Source organism: Eumetopias jubatus, unplaced genomic scaffold (assembly GCF_037043125.1).
Source record: "Eumetopias jubatus isolate StellerSeaLion01/CBP00866 unplaced genomic scaffold, mEumJub1_p1.0 scaffold_7, whole genome shotgun sequence".
In the NCBI taxonomy this organism is placed as follows: Eukaryota; Metazoa; Chordata; class Mammalia; order Carnivora; family Otariidae; genus Eumetopias; species Eumetopias jubatus.
In genome coordinates this window covers 28041056-28055128 of record NW_028274813.1, presented here as the reverse complement: position 1 = coordinate 28055128, position 14073 = coordinate 28041056, and the positions used below count along the sequence as shown (strand labels likewise).

Here is a 14073-nt window from a genome sequence, read left to right as displayed (position 1 = left end):
GAAGTTTCCTTTATTTTTCTAGAAATCTTTTTTTAAGTTTGAAAAATTATACATGCACACGGTTTTATGCAAACAGTTCAAAAAAGGTTACAATGGAAACTAAGTTTTCCTCTGACCATAAAGCAACTACTCTTTCTATTTTCTTTTTTTCTTCTAGAAATAGCCTATAGATACACAAATAGAACCATCCTTTTAAAAAATACAAATAAGCATTTTTAAAGCAAATCACAATCTAATTCTTTAAAAGACTGAAAGCAAAAGATTTTTTAAATACTAATTAATTTGATTTCACTTTTAATCCTTTGTGGAGTGAGGTGGACTATACATAAATATGTTCCTATTTTCTAGTGTGAGTCCTTATACTGTAGTAGATTTGAAATATATATGCTTCCAAATTTAAAGTTCAAATCTTCTTTCCTCTTATCTTATCCCTGAAATATTTTTACTAGCCAGCAATTTAAAACCATGCATTCAAAATAGCTAACCATTTGTAAATTTAATATTGTCATGATGTGAAATTATAGTTGTAGTGTTTGCCTTAGATGATAAGTAAGTCAGTTTCTTGAATTGAATTGACTTGAATACCACTTTTAATTAATACAGCCTTTCTTACTCACCATATAAGTATATTTATTATATAAAATGTATTAATACTTTATTATACTGGATTTACAACAGTTATAATATGATTCTCGTAAACAAAAAATTGTTTTTTTTCCACTGCAGAAAACTTGAGGATATTGTCTTTAGGAAGAAACAACATAAAGAACTTAAATGGACTGGTAGGTTGTTATTTATTTCTTTAAAAAAGCATGTACTTTTTTCCCTTAATATACAAGTAATATTTGTCCATTTCAGAAACTTTACAAAGTAGAAAAGCAACTGTAAAAGGTACCTATAGATCACTTACAGTTTAAATATTGGTAACTATTTTTTTAAGATTTATTTATTTGAGAGAGAGAGAGAGAGAGAGAGTGTGTGCAGGGGGAGGGGCAGAGTGAGAGGGGGAGAGAGTCACAGACAGTCTCTGTGCTGAGCACAGAGCCTGAGGTGGGGCTCGATCCCAGCCCTGAGATCACAACCTGAGCCAAAACTGAGAGTTGGATGCTTAACTGACTACACCCCCCAGGCACCTCATAAATATTGCTAACATTTTGATTGTCATCTTTCTTGCCTTTTTTTCTTTTCTTTGATGGGTATGTAGAAAATGAAATCATACTATACATATTGTTTTGCATCTCTTTTTTTTTTACTTAATATTTAAAGATCATTTTTTTCATGTTATTTATTCATTTAACAAATTCATTTAGTATGTTTCCTGAATGCCTACTTTAAGCCAGGTGCTGTTCTAGGCATTAGAGATACAGAAGAATATGAAATGAAGTCCTTGCTCTCCTAGAACTTCCATTACAGTAGAGGGAGGCAGACTAGAAAATATTTGTATGCTACATATACAATAGATTGTATAATACAGGTGGTGATGAAGGCAATGAAGAAAAATAAGGCATATACAAGAGCAGAGATGGATGAGAAGTGAGGATGTAAGCTACAGAGCTGACCAAGGGACTGGTGGTCCAGACTGAGGTGGGACAACAAATGTAAATGTCCTGAAACTGACAAGCCCATTTGTATGGATGATCTGGCCTCTTGCCTTCCTTTCAGATCTCAATCCATATTACTCTTCTTCCTAGTTGGTAATCTCCACTGGTCTTTCTCTTCCTTGAACACACCGAGTCTGTTCCCACCTGAAGACTCTGTACTTGCTATTTCTTCTGCCTTAACAACTCTGTTACTTTGGATTTCTACCTTATTGGCCATCACACTTCAGCTTAGATGTCACCTCCACAAAAGTGTCCCAGCACCCTATATCCAAAGTAGCCCTCTAGGCAATAACTCTCACTACTTAAAATTTTTTTCATCTTTCTTATTATTATCTGAAATTTTCATTTGTTCTCTCTCTTTCTGTCATGTCACACACACACACACACACACACACACACACACACACACACACACACGAATCCTAATGAGTACATTAGTTTTGTTCATCAGCGTCTATATTAGTGCTTGATACATGTAGGAGGCACTCTGTAAATATTTACTGAGTGACTCAATATATTCCTAATTACAAAAATTATTAGGTTAAATTTTTAATTCTAAGAGTAATATATGTTAATTATAAAAAAAGATCAAGCAATTCATAAATATATGAAATACACTGTGAAAGTCTTTCCTCTTTTTACCTATAGATATCTGTGTGTGTGTGTGCATGTGTATGTGTGTGTATATATATATGTTATGTATGTTTGTACTGATAATATACAGGGCATATTTTTTCTGCTTTTTCATTCAACAGTGTATCAGGGATATCCTTCCATGTCAAAATATAAAGATATAGTATATTTTTTTTAAAGATTTATTTTATTTATTTTAGAGAGAGCATGTGCTGGAGGAGGGGCAGAGGTAGAGGAAGAGGGAAAGAAGCAGACTTCTCGCCGAGTGTGGAGCCCAGTGCAGGGCTCGATCTCACAACCCCAAGATCATGACCTGAACCAAAATCAAGAATGGGATGTTTAACCAACTGAGCCACCCAGGCACCCCAATGCATTATTCTTTTCTTTAAAGATTGTATTTATTTATTTGAGAGAGAGAGAGACGGAGAGAGATCTCACACAAGTGGGGTTAGGGGCAGAGGGAGTAGCAGACTCCCCGCTGAGCAGGGAGCCTGACATGGGGCTCAATCCCAGGACCGGGACCATGACCTGAGCTGAAGCAGGTGCTTAACAGACTAAGTCACCATGGCACCCCTCAAATGCATTATTATTATTTTTTAAGGATTTTATTTATTTATTTGTCAGAGAGAGAGGGAGAGAGCACAAGCAGGAGGAGTGTCAGGCAGAGGGAGAAGCAGGCTCCCTGCTAAGAGAGCCTGATGCAGGGCTCGATCCCAAGATCCTGGGATCATGACCTAAGCCCAAGGTGGATGCTTAACTGACAGCCACCCAGGCGCCCCCCATGCATTATTTTTTAATAGCATTATAGTTTTTACACAGTTTCAGTATATAACAATGTATTTATTCCAATACTGCTGAGTGTTTAGATTATTTTCTTGAGGAAGGGGTGTCTCTTTTTTTGCTATTACAAATCATGCTGCAGTGAACATCTTCACACATCTATCCTTCAACAGTTATTTGAATGTTTATATAGGCTAGATTGCTAAAAGTAGAAATGCTGAGAATATTTGTGTGCATTTAAATTTTTGATAGGTACCTCAAATTGCTCTTACAATGCTAATGCCAGTTTCTACTTCCATCAATGGTATATGGGTGAGGATTATCCCCTCCACCCTTAATATCCATGAGTATTATCCATTTTTTAATATTTGCCAATATGATAGGCAAAAATGGAATATTGTGTTGTTTTAATCTGTATTCTCTAGTTAGTTGTGACTTTGAACGTCTTCCTATATATTTGTTATGTATGTTTCCTCTTTTGGAAATTGACCAACTAAGCTTTGCACAGTGGCAGTATCATAGCCAATGAGGTTTATCCGAGGCGCGATTATTGCTAATTGGAAATTGACCAACTATAGTTTTTACCCATTTTTCTATTGGCTTTATTTTTTTCTTATTGAATTCTAAGCACTCTCAATATTTCTAATATCCATTGTTGAGAATATTATTACTATAACTGTTGTTAACATTTATTAACTATGTAGCAGACTATATGCATTGTCTCCTTTGCAATTCACAAGTAGATAATGTCCTCATCTTAAGATTTAAAAAAAATCCTCATTTCAGGATAAACACACTTGGTCTCAGGTAGTTATGTAAAGTGCCCAAGTATAGTGAACAAGCACTCTTAAACACTGTTGCTGAGACTGGCAGTTTGTAGTAGCTATCACAGTCTTCAATATGTATTTACCTTGTCCCAGCTATTCTGTATCTAGGAGTTCTTCATACTCACATACATGAACAAAGATGTTGGACCAAATATGTTATACACACACACACACACACACACACACACACACACACACACACACATATTTCTGGTAAAAGCTGTTGCCTCTGCAGAAAGGAAGAGGTGTGGGGTGCGAAACACTTTTCTTTTTATGCTTGTTTGTACTGTGTGGGGTTTTTGTTTGTTTGTTTGTTGTTATCTTGTATGTTACTCTTTACTCAAAAAAGAAACAAACAGATGATTCCCCCTAAAATACAAGGAAAATATTTGTTTACCCATGTTTATAGCAGCATTATTCACGGTGACCAAAAGATGGAAGCAACCCAAGTGTACCTCTATGGATGAATAGATAAAAAAGAAAATGATGGAAGAGCAGTAGAGGGTAGGAGGGAAGAAGAGGGAAGGGGTGGAGGACTTGGCCACGATGGTCAAATCTAGGCAATCTGATTGCAGATTCCACACTTCAATTTAATACAATTTTCAGATTTTTTTTTAAGATTTTATTTTTAAGTACTCCCTACACCCAACCAAGGGGCTCGAACTCACAACCCTGAGATCAAGAACCACATGCCCCTCTGACTGAGCCCACCAGGGAATCCAGTTTTCAGAATTATTAAATGTATTTTCTCTTAGTTTGTCCCTTGTCTTTTTACTTTATTTGTAGTTGCCAAATGGAATTTTAAAATTTGTCAAATTTGGGGCACCTGGGTGGCTCAGTCGTTAAGTGTCTGCCTTCGGCTCAGGTCATGATTCCGGGGTCCTGGGATCGAGCCCTGCATCAGGCTCCCTTCTCCGTGGGGAGCCTGCTTCTCCTTCTCCCACTCCCCCTGCTTGTATTCCTGCGCTTGCTCTCTCTCTCTGTCAAATAAATAAATAAAATCTTTAAAAAAAAATTTTGTCAAATTTATTTGTCAAACTTTATGACTTCTATGTTTTGTATCTTATATAGAAGGTCTTTACTTCTAGATTGTAAAAATAGTCTTATATTTTCTTCTAGTACTTCTGTAGTTTTTTTAAGTGTAAATTTTTAAAGTTTATATCTTTAATCCATCTGGAGTTTATTTTTTTTAAAGATTTTATTTATTTATTTATTTGAGAGAATGAGAGAGAGAGCATGAGAGGGGGGAGGATCAGAGGGAGAAGCAGACTCCCCGCCGAGCGGGGAGCCCGACCCTGGACTCAATCCCGGGACTCCAGGACCATGACCTGAGCCGAAGGCAGTCGCTTAACCAACTGAGCCACCCCGGCGTCCCCTGGAGTTTATTTTTATATGTTGCATTAGGCAGGTATCAAACCTTATTTTTTTCCCTTCAAATGGTTAACTGTATATTGAAAAATCTCCTTTTCCCACTGTAAATGCCACCTCCTAAACTCTGTGTATGCATGGGTGGGTTCCTGGATGGCCAAGTTTCTTTCTATTTGTTGTTTTACTTATATATTCCAGCTCCGATATCATGCTGCTTTAATTTTCTTTAGCTTTATAATATGTTTTGATACCTATTTGGATAAGTCCTCTTTCTTTGTTCAAAATGTTTGTTGGGTTTTCTTAAGACATTTACTCTTTGAGAGAAACTTGAAAATCAGTTTATCAAGTTCACAAAAATAAATTCCCTTTGGAAGTCTTAGAATTACATTGAATTTATAGATTGATTTGGAGAAAATTGATATCTTTATAATAATGAGACTTTCCTCATAGGCAGATTTATTCAGATTTTTTTTATGTCTTTTAGTAGAATTTTAGTTTTAATTCCTATAAGGCCTGTACATGTCTTACAAAAATGTATTCCCAGGTAATTTATATTTTTTGTTGCTACGATGAATGAGGTAATTTCTCTCTTCACTTCCTGTTTATAATATAAAAGCTATTTGTTTTGTATATTTATAATCAATTGCCTACAAACAGTTCTTAACTGTTTATGAATCAGATCTTCTTAAAGACTTCTTTTTTTTTTTAAGATTTTATTTATTTATTTGACACACAGAGGGGGGGGGGACACAAGCAGGGGGAGTGGGAGAGGGAGAAGCAGACTCCCGGCTGAGCAGGGAGCCTGAAGCGGGCCTCAATCCCAGGACCCCAGGATCACGACCTGAGCCGAAGGCAGACACTTAATGACTCAGCCACTCAGGTGCCCCTCTTTTTTTTTTATAAGATTTTATTTATTTCTTTGACAAAGAGACACAGCCAGAGAGGGAACACCAGCAGGGGGAGTGGGAGAGGGAGAAGCAGGCCTCCTGCAGAGCAGGGAGCCCGATGTGGGGCTCGATCCCAGGATCCTGGGATCATGACCTGAGCCGAAAGCAGACGTTTAACGACTGAGCCACCCAGGTGCCCCCCAGATCTTCCTAAAGAATTCTAAGCAACATTATGTTATCTGAATTCATTACTTTATATAAAAAACAAACAATAATAATAATCATCATTTTATGTGGTCCAAAATGGAGGTTTTACAGCACTTCATTAAGCCCTTCCCATTCCTATAACTTCCAATGTAATACTATTTACGGAACAGACGCTTATTTTTTTTCGTTTTCAATACATAGTGGTTTGTTGACCTCAAAGAATCATAAACTTTAATAGCTGAAAGGGATCTTAGAGAACTTCTTTTCCAACCTCCTCATTTCTTTTCCTTTTTTTTATTGTGGCAAAATACACATAACATAAAATTTACCATGGTAACCATTTTTAAGTGTACAGTTCAATGGTATTAAGTATATTTGTATTATTGTGCAACCATCAATGCTATCCATCTCTGGAACTCTTTGCAGCTGGCAAACCTGCACCTCTGTACCCATTGAATAATAATTTCCTTGTCCCCTCCCCTCAGTTCTAAAACCCCCATTCTACTTTATGTCTCTATGAATGTGACTACTATACATACCTCATGTAAATGGAATCATACAGTATTTGTCTTCATGTGACTGGCTTATTTCACTTAGCATAATGTCCTCAAGGTTCATTTATGTTGTAGCATGTATCAGAATTTCTTTCCATTTTAAGGATGAATAATATTCTATTGTATGTATATACCATATTTTGTTTTGTTTATTCATTCATCCACCAATGGATGTTTCCACCTTTTGACTATTGTAAATAATGCTGCTGTGAGCATTGGTATCCAAATATCTCTTCAAAACTCTGCTTCTGATTCTTTTGGGTGTATGCTCAGAATTGGGAGTGCCAGGATGCCTGGGTGGCTCAGTTCATTAAATAGCTGCCTTCCGCTCAGGTCATGATCCCAGGGTCCTGGGATTGAGTCCCGCATTGGGTTCCTTGCTTAGCGGGGAGCCTGCTTCTCCCTCTGCCTGCCACTCCCCCTGTTTGTGCTCTCTTTCTGGCAAATAAATAAATAAAATCTAAAAAAAAGTGGGAATGCTGGATCATATTTTTTAATTTTTGGAGGAACCACCAAACTGTTCTGTAGTAGCTGTACCATTTTACATTCCCACCAGTAGTGCACAAGGGTTCCAGTTTCTTCATATACTTGTCAACACTTGTTATTTTCCATTTGCTTGATAGTAGCCATCTAATGAGTGTGAAATGGTATCTCAATATGCCAACCTCCTCATTTTACAGAGTAAGAAACTAGGAGGAATGATTTGTTCGCATGCAGGAGCAGACCAGTTTGCTAAATACCTGTCTACTCCATGTCCAGTTCTCCAGAGTCAGTGTATTTAATGACAGATTCCACTGAACTAATTTACACAAACTTAGCCAGGTTTACTAGTTGATAGTCACCAGATTGCTTCACCAAAATCTTATCATTATTACCTACTTAACAAATACATAGAAAATTGTGTTGCTTGGAATGGTTTCAACACCTCTAAAATTTTTCTTTAAGGTTTAATTTAGTCTTAATATACAGCTGTTTCATCTCAACTGTTGTTTTTGTCAGTCCATCTTTGTAGAATTCAGTTTTATAATTTAGACACTAATCACTTCTCAAATGATTAGAACACATAAAAATAGTAATCTAATTGAGCTGGTTAGTAAATCCTTACATTTACAGAAGTACAATAGACAGTGGAATAGACTGAAAATGTATTGAAAAAACTATGCTCTGGGCATCCAAAATCTATACATTAGTAAGTCAGTATACATAAGAAATTCTCATTCCACAAAGTCATATTGCCAAGCAAAGTCCCCAAGTGCACCGCAATTTGGTAATGGCAAAACAGTTACATCCAAACGGCTGAAAACTAAACTGAAACTAAATTAGTACTCGAATGAATAAAACATCACAGAAATCTTCAAAAGTTATCCTGTCTAAAGGAATTTATATCATATCTTATCCTATCTAAAACAAATTGCTGGGGCACCTGGGTGGCTCAGTCGTTAAGTGTCTGCCTTCGGCTCGGGTCATGATCCCAGGGTCCCGGGATCGAGCCCCACATCCGGCTCCCTGCTCCACGGGAGGCCTGCTTCTCTCTCTCCCAGTCCCCCTGCTTGTGTTCCTTCTCTCGCTGTGTCTTTCTCTGTCAAGTAAATAAATAAAATCTTAAAAAAATAAAATGAATTGCTATAATTTATAAGTGAACAGTTTTTCAGTAAATCAGTGAACGAGTAAATTCAGCAAATTGGTTCTTTGGAGAATTGATCAAATTGGCTATGTGAAATTGACTGAGAGCCCTCAGATGCACACGTAAAACAAAACTAAGCAGCAGAACCCAGAATTGAGCCTAAATCTTCTAATCCATATTTAGTCAGTATGTTTCCTGCTACCTCATACTTTCTAAATTGGAAACATGAGATGATTAGAGATACATTAAGATGAAAATGTATGCAAAACAGCTTAAATTGTTTGAAGACTGATTCCCCTCTTCTGAAAGGTAGGGTATATTAATTAGGTCCTTTGGGAGAAGATATCAGAATACTACTAGATGAGGGGGTTTGGTTAAATCACAAAGTTCTGATATATGAGTGCCAGGATAGACTGATTTAAACTTTTTTTTTTGTTTTACTTTGAATTGTGTTTCTTCTCAACTCAAAGTTGAAACTATGATGAATTGTGGGAGTTGGGATGGCACTCAGACTAATTCAGGCCACTCCCTTCAGCTTCCCCCTGGTTCCACCAGTATGGAAAATCCATTAGGGATCTTTATCCAGGGTACATTTATTTTCTCTGCGGTCTTTGAAGGGAAAGTTACCAGGACATAGACCTAGGCCCCACATTCTAGACGTTACCTTGTGGATGTAGGTTAATTCTTTTGGGATAAGAGGAAATTGAGCATGTAATTGTTCCTGCCTAGAACTTTTTTGCGGGGGGGGCAGGCAAAGGGGGAGGGAGAGAAAGAATCCCAAGCAGGCTTCATGCCCAGCGTTGAACCTGATGCGTGACTTGATCTCTCAACCCGGAGATCATGACCTGAGCCGAAATCAGGAGTCGGGCGCTTAACTGACTGAGCCACCCAGGTGCCCCTTGTTTCTTTTTTATTTTATTTTATTTATTTATTTGACAGAGAGATAGAGAGCACAAGTAGGCAGAGAAGCAGTTAGAGGGAGAGGGAGAAGCAGGCTCTCCGCCAAGCAGCCCGACATGGGGCTCAATCCCAGGACCCTGGGATCATGACCTGAGCCGAAGGCAGACGCTTAACCGACTGAGCCACCCAGGCGCCCCCCTCATTTCTTTTTTATAAAGAAAATAATCATTACATTTTGTCTTATGTCTATAAAAGAAGGAAGAGTCTTTGTACCACCATTGATTATATCTAGCATTTAAGAGCCAGTATGATCTTTATACCATAATGGAAATACTGTGGGTTTTAAACTGAATTTTATACATCAAAAAAATAAGAGGAATTGATGGATAGATAGTGGATGGATAGATGGACAGATATGTGATAGGAAAAGAATAGTAAAATGTTAATGGTAGAATCTGGGTAGTAGATACATAGATATTTGCTATAAGATTCTTTCAACTTTTTGTGTTTGAAAGTTTCTGTAGTAAATATTGAAACAAAAACCCTTAAATTTAGACCTACCTCTATTATTTGATAGCATTGTGATCTTAGAAAATGCCTTAATCTCTATAATAGAAATCAAATAACCTGCTTTGCCTATCTTAAATGTTATAAGGATCAAATCATATAATACAGGGAAATAATTTGAAATCTGTACAATTCAATAAAAATGATAAAATAGTGCTATTATTTCCCCTTTTGGTGATTTCAGTAGCTATTCTTAGTTCAGATCAGTTTAAAGAGAGGAAGAAAATGTTGTACTTGCCTTCTTAATGAGAAAAAACTCCCACATAGCCTCAGCCCCCCTGCCAACGGACAGGTGGGTTTCAGTTCTCTCTGAAGACCATTGTCTTTATGTTTATAAGGAAGGGGACAGAGGAAAATAAGCTTGTAAACCAAAATTGCTTTCTTTTTCAGGAAGCAGTAGGGGACACATTAGAAGAACTGTGGATCTCCTACAATTTTATTGAGAAGTTGAAAGGGATCCATGTAATGAAGAAATTGAAGATTCTCTACATGTCTAATAACCTAGTGAAAGACTGGGGTAAGCTGAAGCTGGCTCTTTGCTAATCTTCTACCTCCTGTTTATAGAAAATAGCCCAACAGAGAACAAGATGCAAAATGGGGACATTTCTTTCTAAGCACACAGGGAAATAGCTATAGGAGTTCCTATCTTTCAGCTGAATGCTTGAAATTTACATTTAAATATTTACTTAAAATGATTATATTGAATAGATCCTGGTCCTCTCCATCATGGAAAAAAATTATAGTCCAAAGGCTGAATGGAATCAGTTTAAATTTAATAATTCTTGGATGGAATATGTCTTTGCCATCTATATGACTTCGTTTTTTTGTAGTACATTATTCATTCAGCATTTACCAAAGCCCTATTAAGTGTTATGAGCTATGCCAGGCTCTTGAGATACATAGTTGAATAGGACACTGTCCATGCCTTCAAGGAATTCACAACTTAGTGGGAAAGAGTAGTTTATAAACTGTAATGAGTTCTTCAGTAGGTGTGTGAATGCGTTGCTTTGAGAATTCAAAGATGAGGGATGCATGGGTGGCTTGGTCAGTTAAGTGTTGGATTCTTGGTTTCAGCTCAGGTCATGAACTCAGGGTTGTGAGATCAAGCCCTGCAGGCTCTGTGCTCAGTGGGGAGTCTGTATAAGACTGTCTCCCTCTCCCTCTGCACCTCCACCCTGATCTCTCTTTCACTCACTCTCTAAAATAAATAAATAAATATTAAAAAAAAAAAAAAGAATTCAAAGATGAGGGGCGCCTGGGTGGCTCAGCCGGTTAAGCTTTCCGACTCTTGATTTCAGCTCAGGTCATGATCTCGGGGTCATGGGATTGAGCCCCACATCAGGCTCCGTGCTCAGTGTAGAGTCGCTTGAGATTCTGTGTCTCCCTCTCCCTGTGCCCCCTACCCCTGCTAACTCTCTCTCTCAAATAAATAAATCTTTTTTTAAATAAAGAATTTGGAGATAAGGGAATGGGTGGAGACAAAAGCAGTTTGATTTAACCCATACTGATGCAATACAGCATAGAGAAGACCCCTCGCTGGAGAGTGATATGTTGTTCTTTGTGATTCTGAACCTCATCTCCTTTTCTTATCCTGTCCTTAGGCTAGCATAAAGGTAGAAGAGGTATGCCTTCTTTTTCCTTCCCTTTCCATAATGTCTTCAGAGAATGACTTCATATGGTATAATTTCCCTTACTTTCTTCAAAATCTTAAACAACAAATTGTTCTGAATAGTCACAAACTGAGGGCTAGTGATACTGGAGTTCAACCCCCAAAATCATAACAGGAGAACTTTCCATTTTAATATAGAATGTATTCTTTGTACTTGTAGCTGAATTTGTGAAGCTGGCAGAATTGCCGTGCCTGGAAGACCTGGTGTTTGTAGGCAATCCCCTGGAGGAGAAACATTCTGCTGACGGGAACTGGATTGAAGAGGCGACCAAGAGAGTCCCCAAACTGAAAAAGCTGGATGGTGAGTGACTCTGGGCTAGCTTGGGGCAATGCTTTCGAGGCATAAGGATTGAATTTGTGACATGGAATCATGAAAAGGAGCAAAACTAAGAAAGAAATAGGTTGTCTCTAATCTCCAAAGCCATTTCATTCCATAGGAAATCTTAGAGTCTGGGTTTGAGCCAGGGTGAGATGAAAACCTCCTAGGATACTTAGACTGGTATAAGATCATCCCTCGACCAAAAATTTTTAATAAAGCCAGGCTTGTTCTCAAGTCACAAAGGTATTATTTTGCAGAATAATTAGACATAAATGGTAAGCAGTCGCTTTTTCACAACTGGATCAAAATTGTAGTTTTCTCTCTACCCCCACCCTCTAATTTTAGTTAACCAATATTTAAGATAGGTGTCAATGTCAGTAGATATCCCTGACTGACTGGGTTCAAGTTCTAGTTCTACCACTTAATAGCTTTTTTGTCATTTTGCTAGTTAATTAATTTCACCAAGCCTTGTTCTTTTGTAATCTCAAAACTGGAAATGATAATAGTCCCAGACTTCTCTGGATCTTACCTCCTCCCAGGAGGCCAGGCCAGGATCCCAACTGCTCCAGAACCCACAAACTTCTCTCTTTTCTGCCAGCCCAGGGAAATAACCTTTCTAATCTGAAGAGAATCACTATCCCCCTCCTTCTTTTCCACATTTTTCTTCATCTTCTCATAAACTGTCTTCCACTAATCTTCTTAGGCTTTTCAAAGACAAAATCCAGTAGGTCTGATGGTCTTTCTCTACTTTGCACATTGCCCCTGAAGCAGTGATCCAGAACTGACTAGGCTACCTGATTGAATGGAGGGAAAGGAAATATTTAGAAAAAATAAGTAATATCCAGCTATGTGATGATGATGATCATCATCATCCCATGTACCAAATACATATTTGCCCTGTAGTCTTCAGCACCATCCTCATACTGATAGTCACATCCCAACAAAAGGACCTAGTTGTCTATGGTTGAGGCCTCCATGTCCCTCAGCCCTTCTCTTCTCTCTTTACCACCCCTGCTGCCTTGTCGTTAACCCTTCCTAGATTCTTTGTCTCCCCATTGCTCCCTTACTACCTCTTTCAAAGCCTCAGCATACAACCCTTTTATCCACCCCAGCTTACTGCAGTGGTTGTTCTTAAATGGGACTGCACCCCTATGAAGATAGTGGACATTTTAGAATCTCTGGGGAGAGAGTGAAGAGGTCTCTATAGTCAGAAAAAGTTTCACAGGTGATTCCAATATGCCTCCCTGGAAGATATGTGCTCATCTGTCCTCTAACTGAGAATTATTGATGTGAAAAGCTCTTACCTATCTATTTTCCTATACCAAAAAATGTTAACAGCTTGACTGAAGTTTAATTGACACACAATTAACTGCACATATTTAAAGTGTATAATTTGCTGTGTTTTGATATACATATACACCTCTGAAACCATTGCCACAGTTAAGATAGTGAATATATGATGGTGACTGTAGTTAACAATACTGTCTTACAGCAAATTGAAAGTTGCTTAGACAGTGGATCTTAAAAGTTACCACCACACACACACACACACACACACACACACACACACGGAAGTAACTATGTAAGGTGATGAATGTATTACCTAACATGTGGTAATTATTCCATAATATATATGTATATCAAATCATCATGTTCATACCTTAGACTTACACAATGCTATCTCAGTCATATCTCAATAAAGCTGGGGGAAAATAAGGTAATAAATATATGCATCACCCCCAAAAGTATCCATGTGCCTCTTTGTAATCCCTCTCTCCTGGTCCTTGCATCATCCCTCCCAATGCAATCACTGATTGCTTTCTGCCTCTATAGATTAATTTGAATTTATATCAGTGGAATCATGCAGAATGTTCTTTTCTTTTTTTCTGGTTGCATAGGGGTAAAATGACAGTAGATTATCTCTTGTGGAGAGGTACAGGAATAATTGGGAAGAGGCAAACAGGTTTCTAAGATGCTGGTAATATTCTATTTCCTAAACTGGTAGTGGGTATACAATCATTGGCTTTATTACTCCTTAAATTATTTATATTGTATTTGTATGAATGAATATTTCTCAATTAAAAAATAAAGTAGAAAAAAGGGGGAAGGGACATTAGAGTCTTGGACTTCAGCTTTT

The 14073-nt window shown here is 37.6% G+C and overlaps 1 protein-coding gene and 1 pseudogene across 1 annotated transcript in view; both read left to right on the top strand.

Annotated features, from left to right (window-relative positions):
- DNAL1 (dynein axonemal light chain 1) overlaps nt 1-14073 on the top strand; it is a 33869-nt gene that overhangs the window by 17634 nt on the left and 2162 nt on the right. Inside the window, exons 5-7 of the mRNA XM_028099734.2 lie at nt 727-782; nt 10339-10465; nt 11778-11918. Coding sequence (XP_027955535.1) covers nt 727-782; nt 10339-10465; nt 11778-11918 — 324 coding nt within the window. The remainder of the gene's footprint in view (nt 1-726; nt 783-10338; nt 10466-11777; nt 11919-14073) is intronic.
- On the top strand, nt 3511-3641 carry LOC114208746 (U4 spliceosomal RNA; annotated as a pseudogene).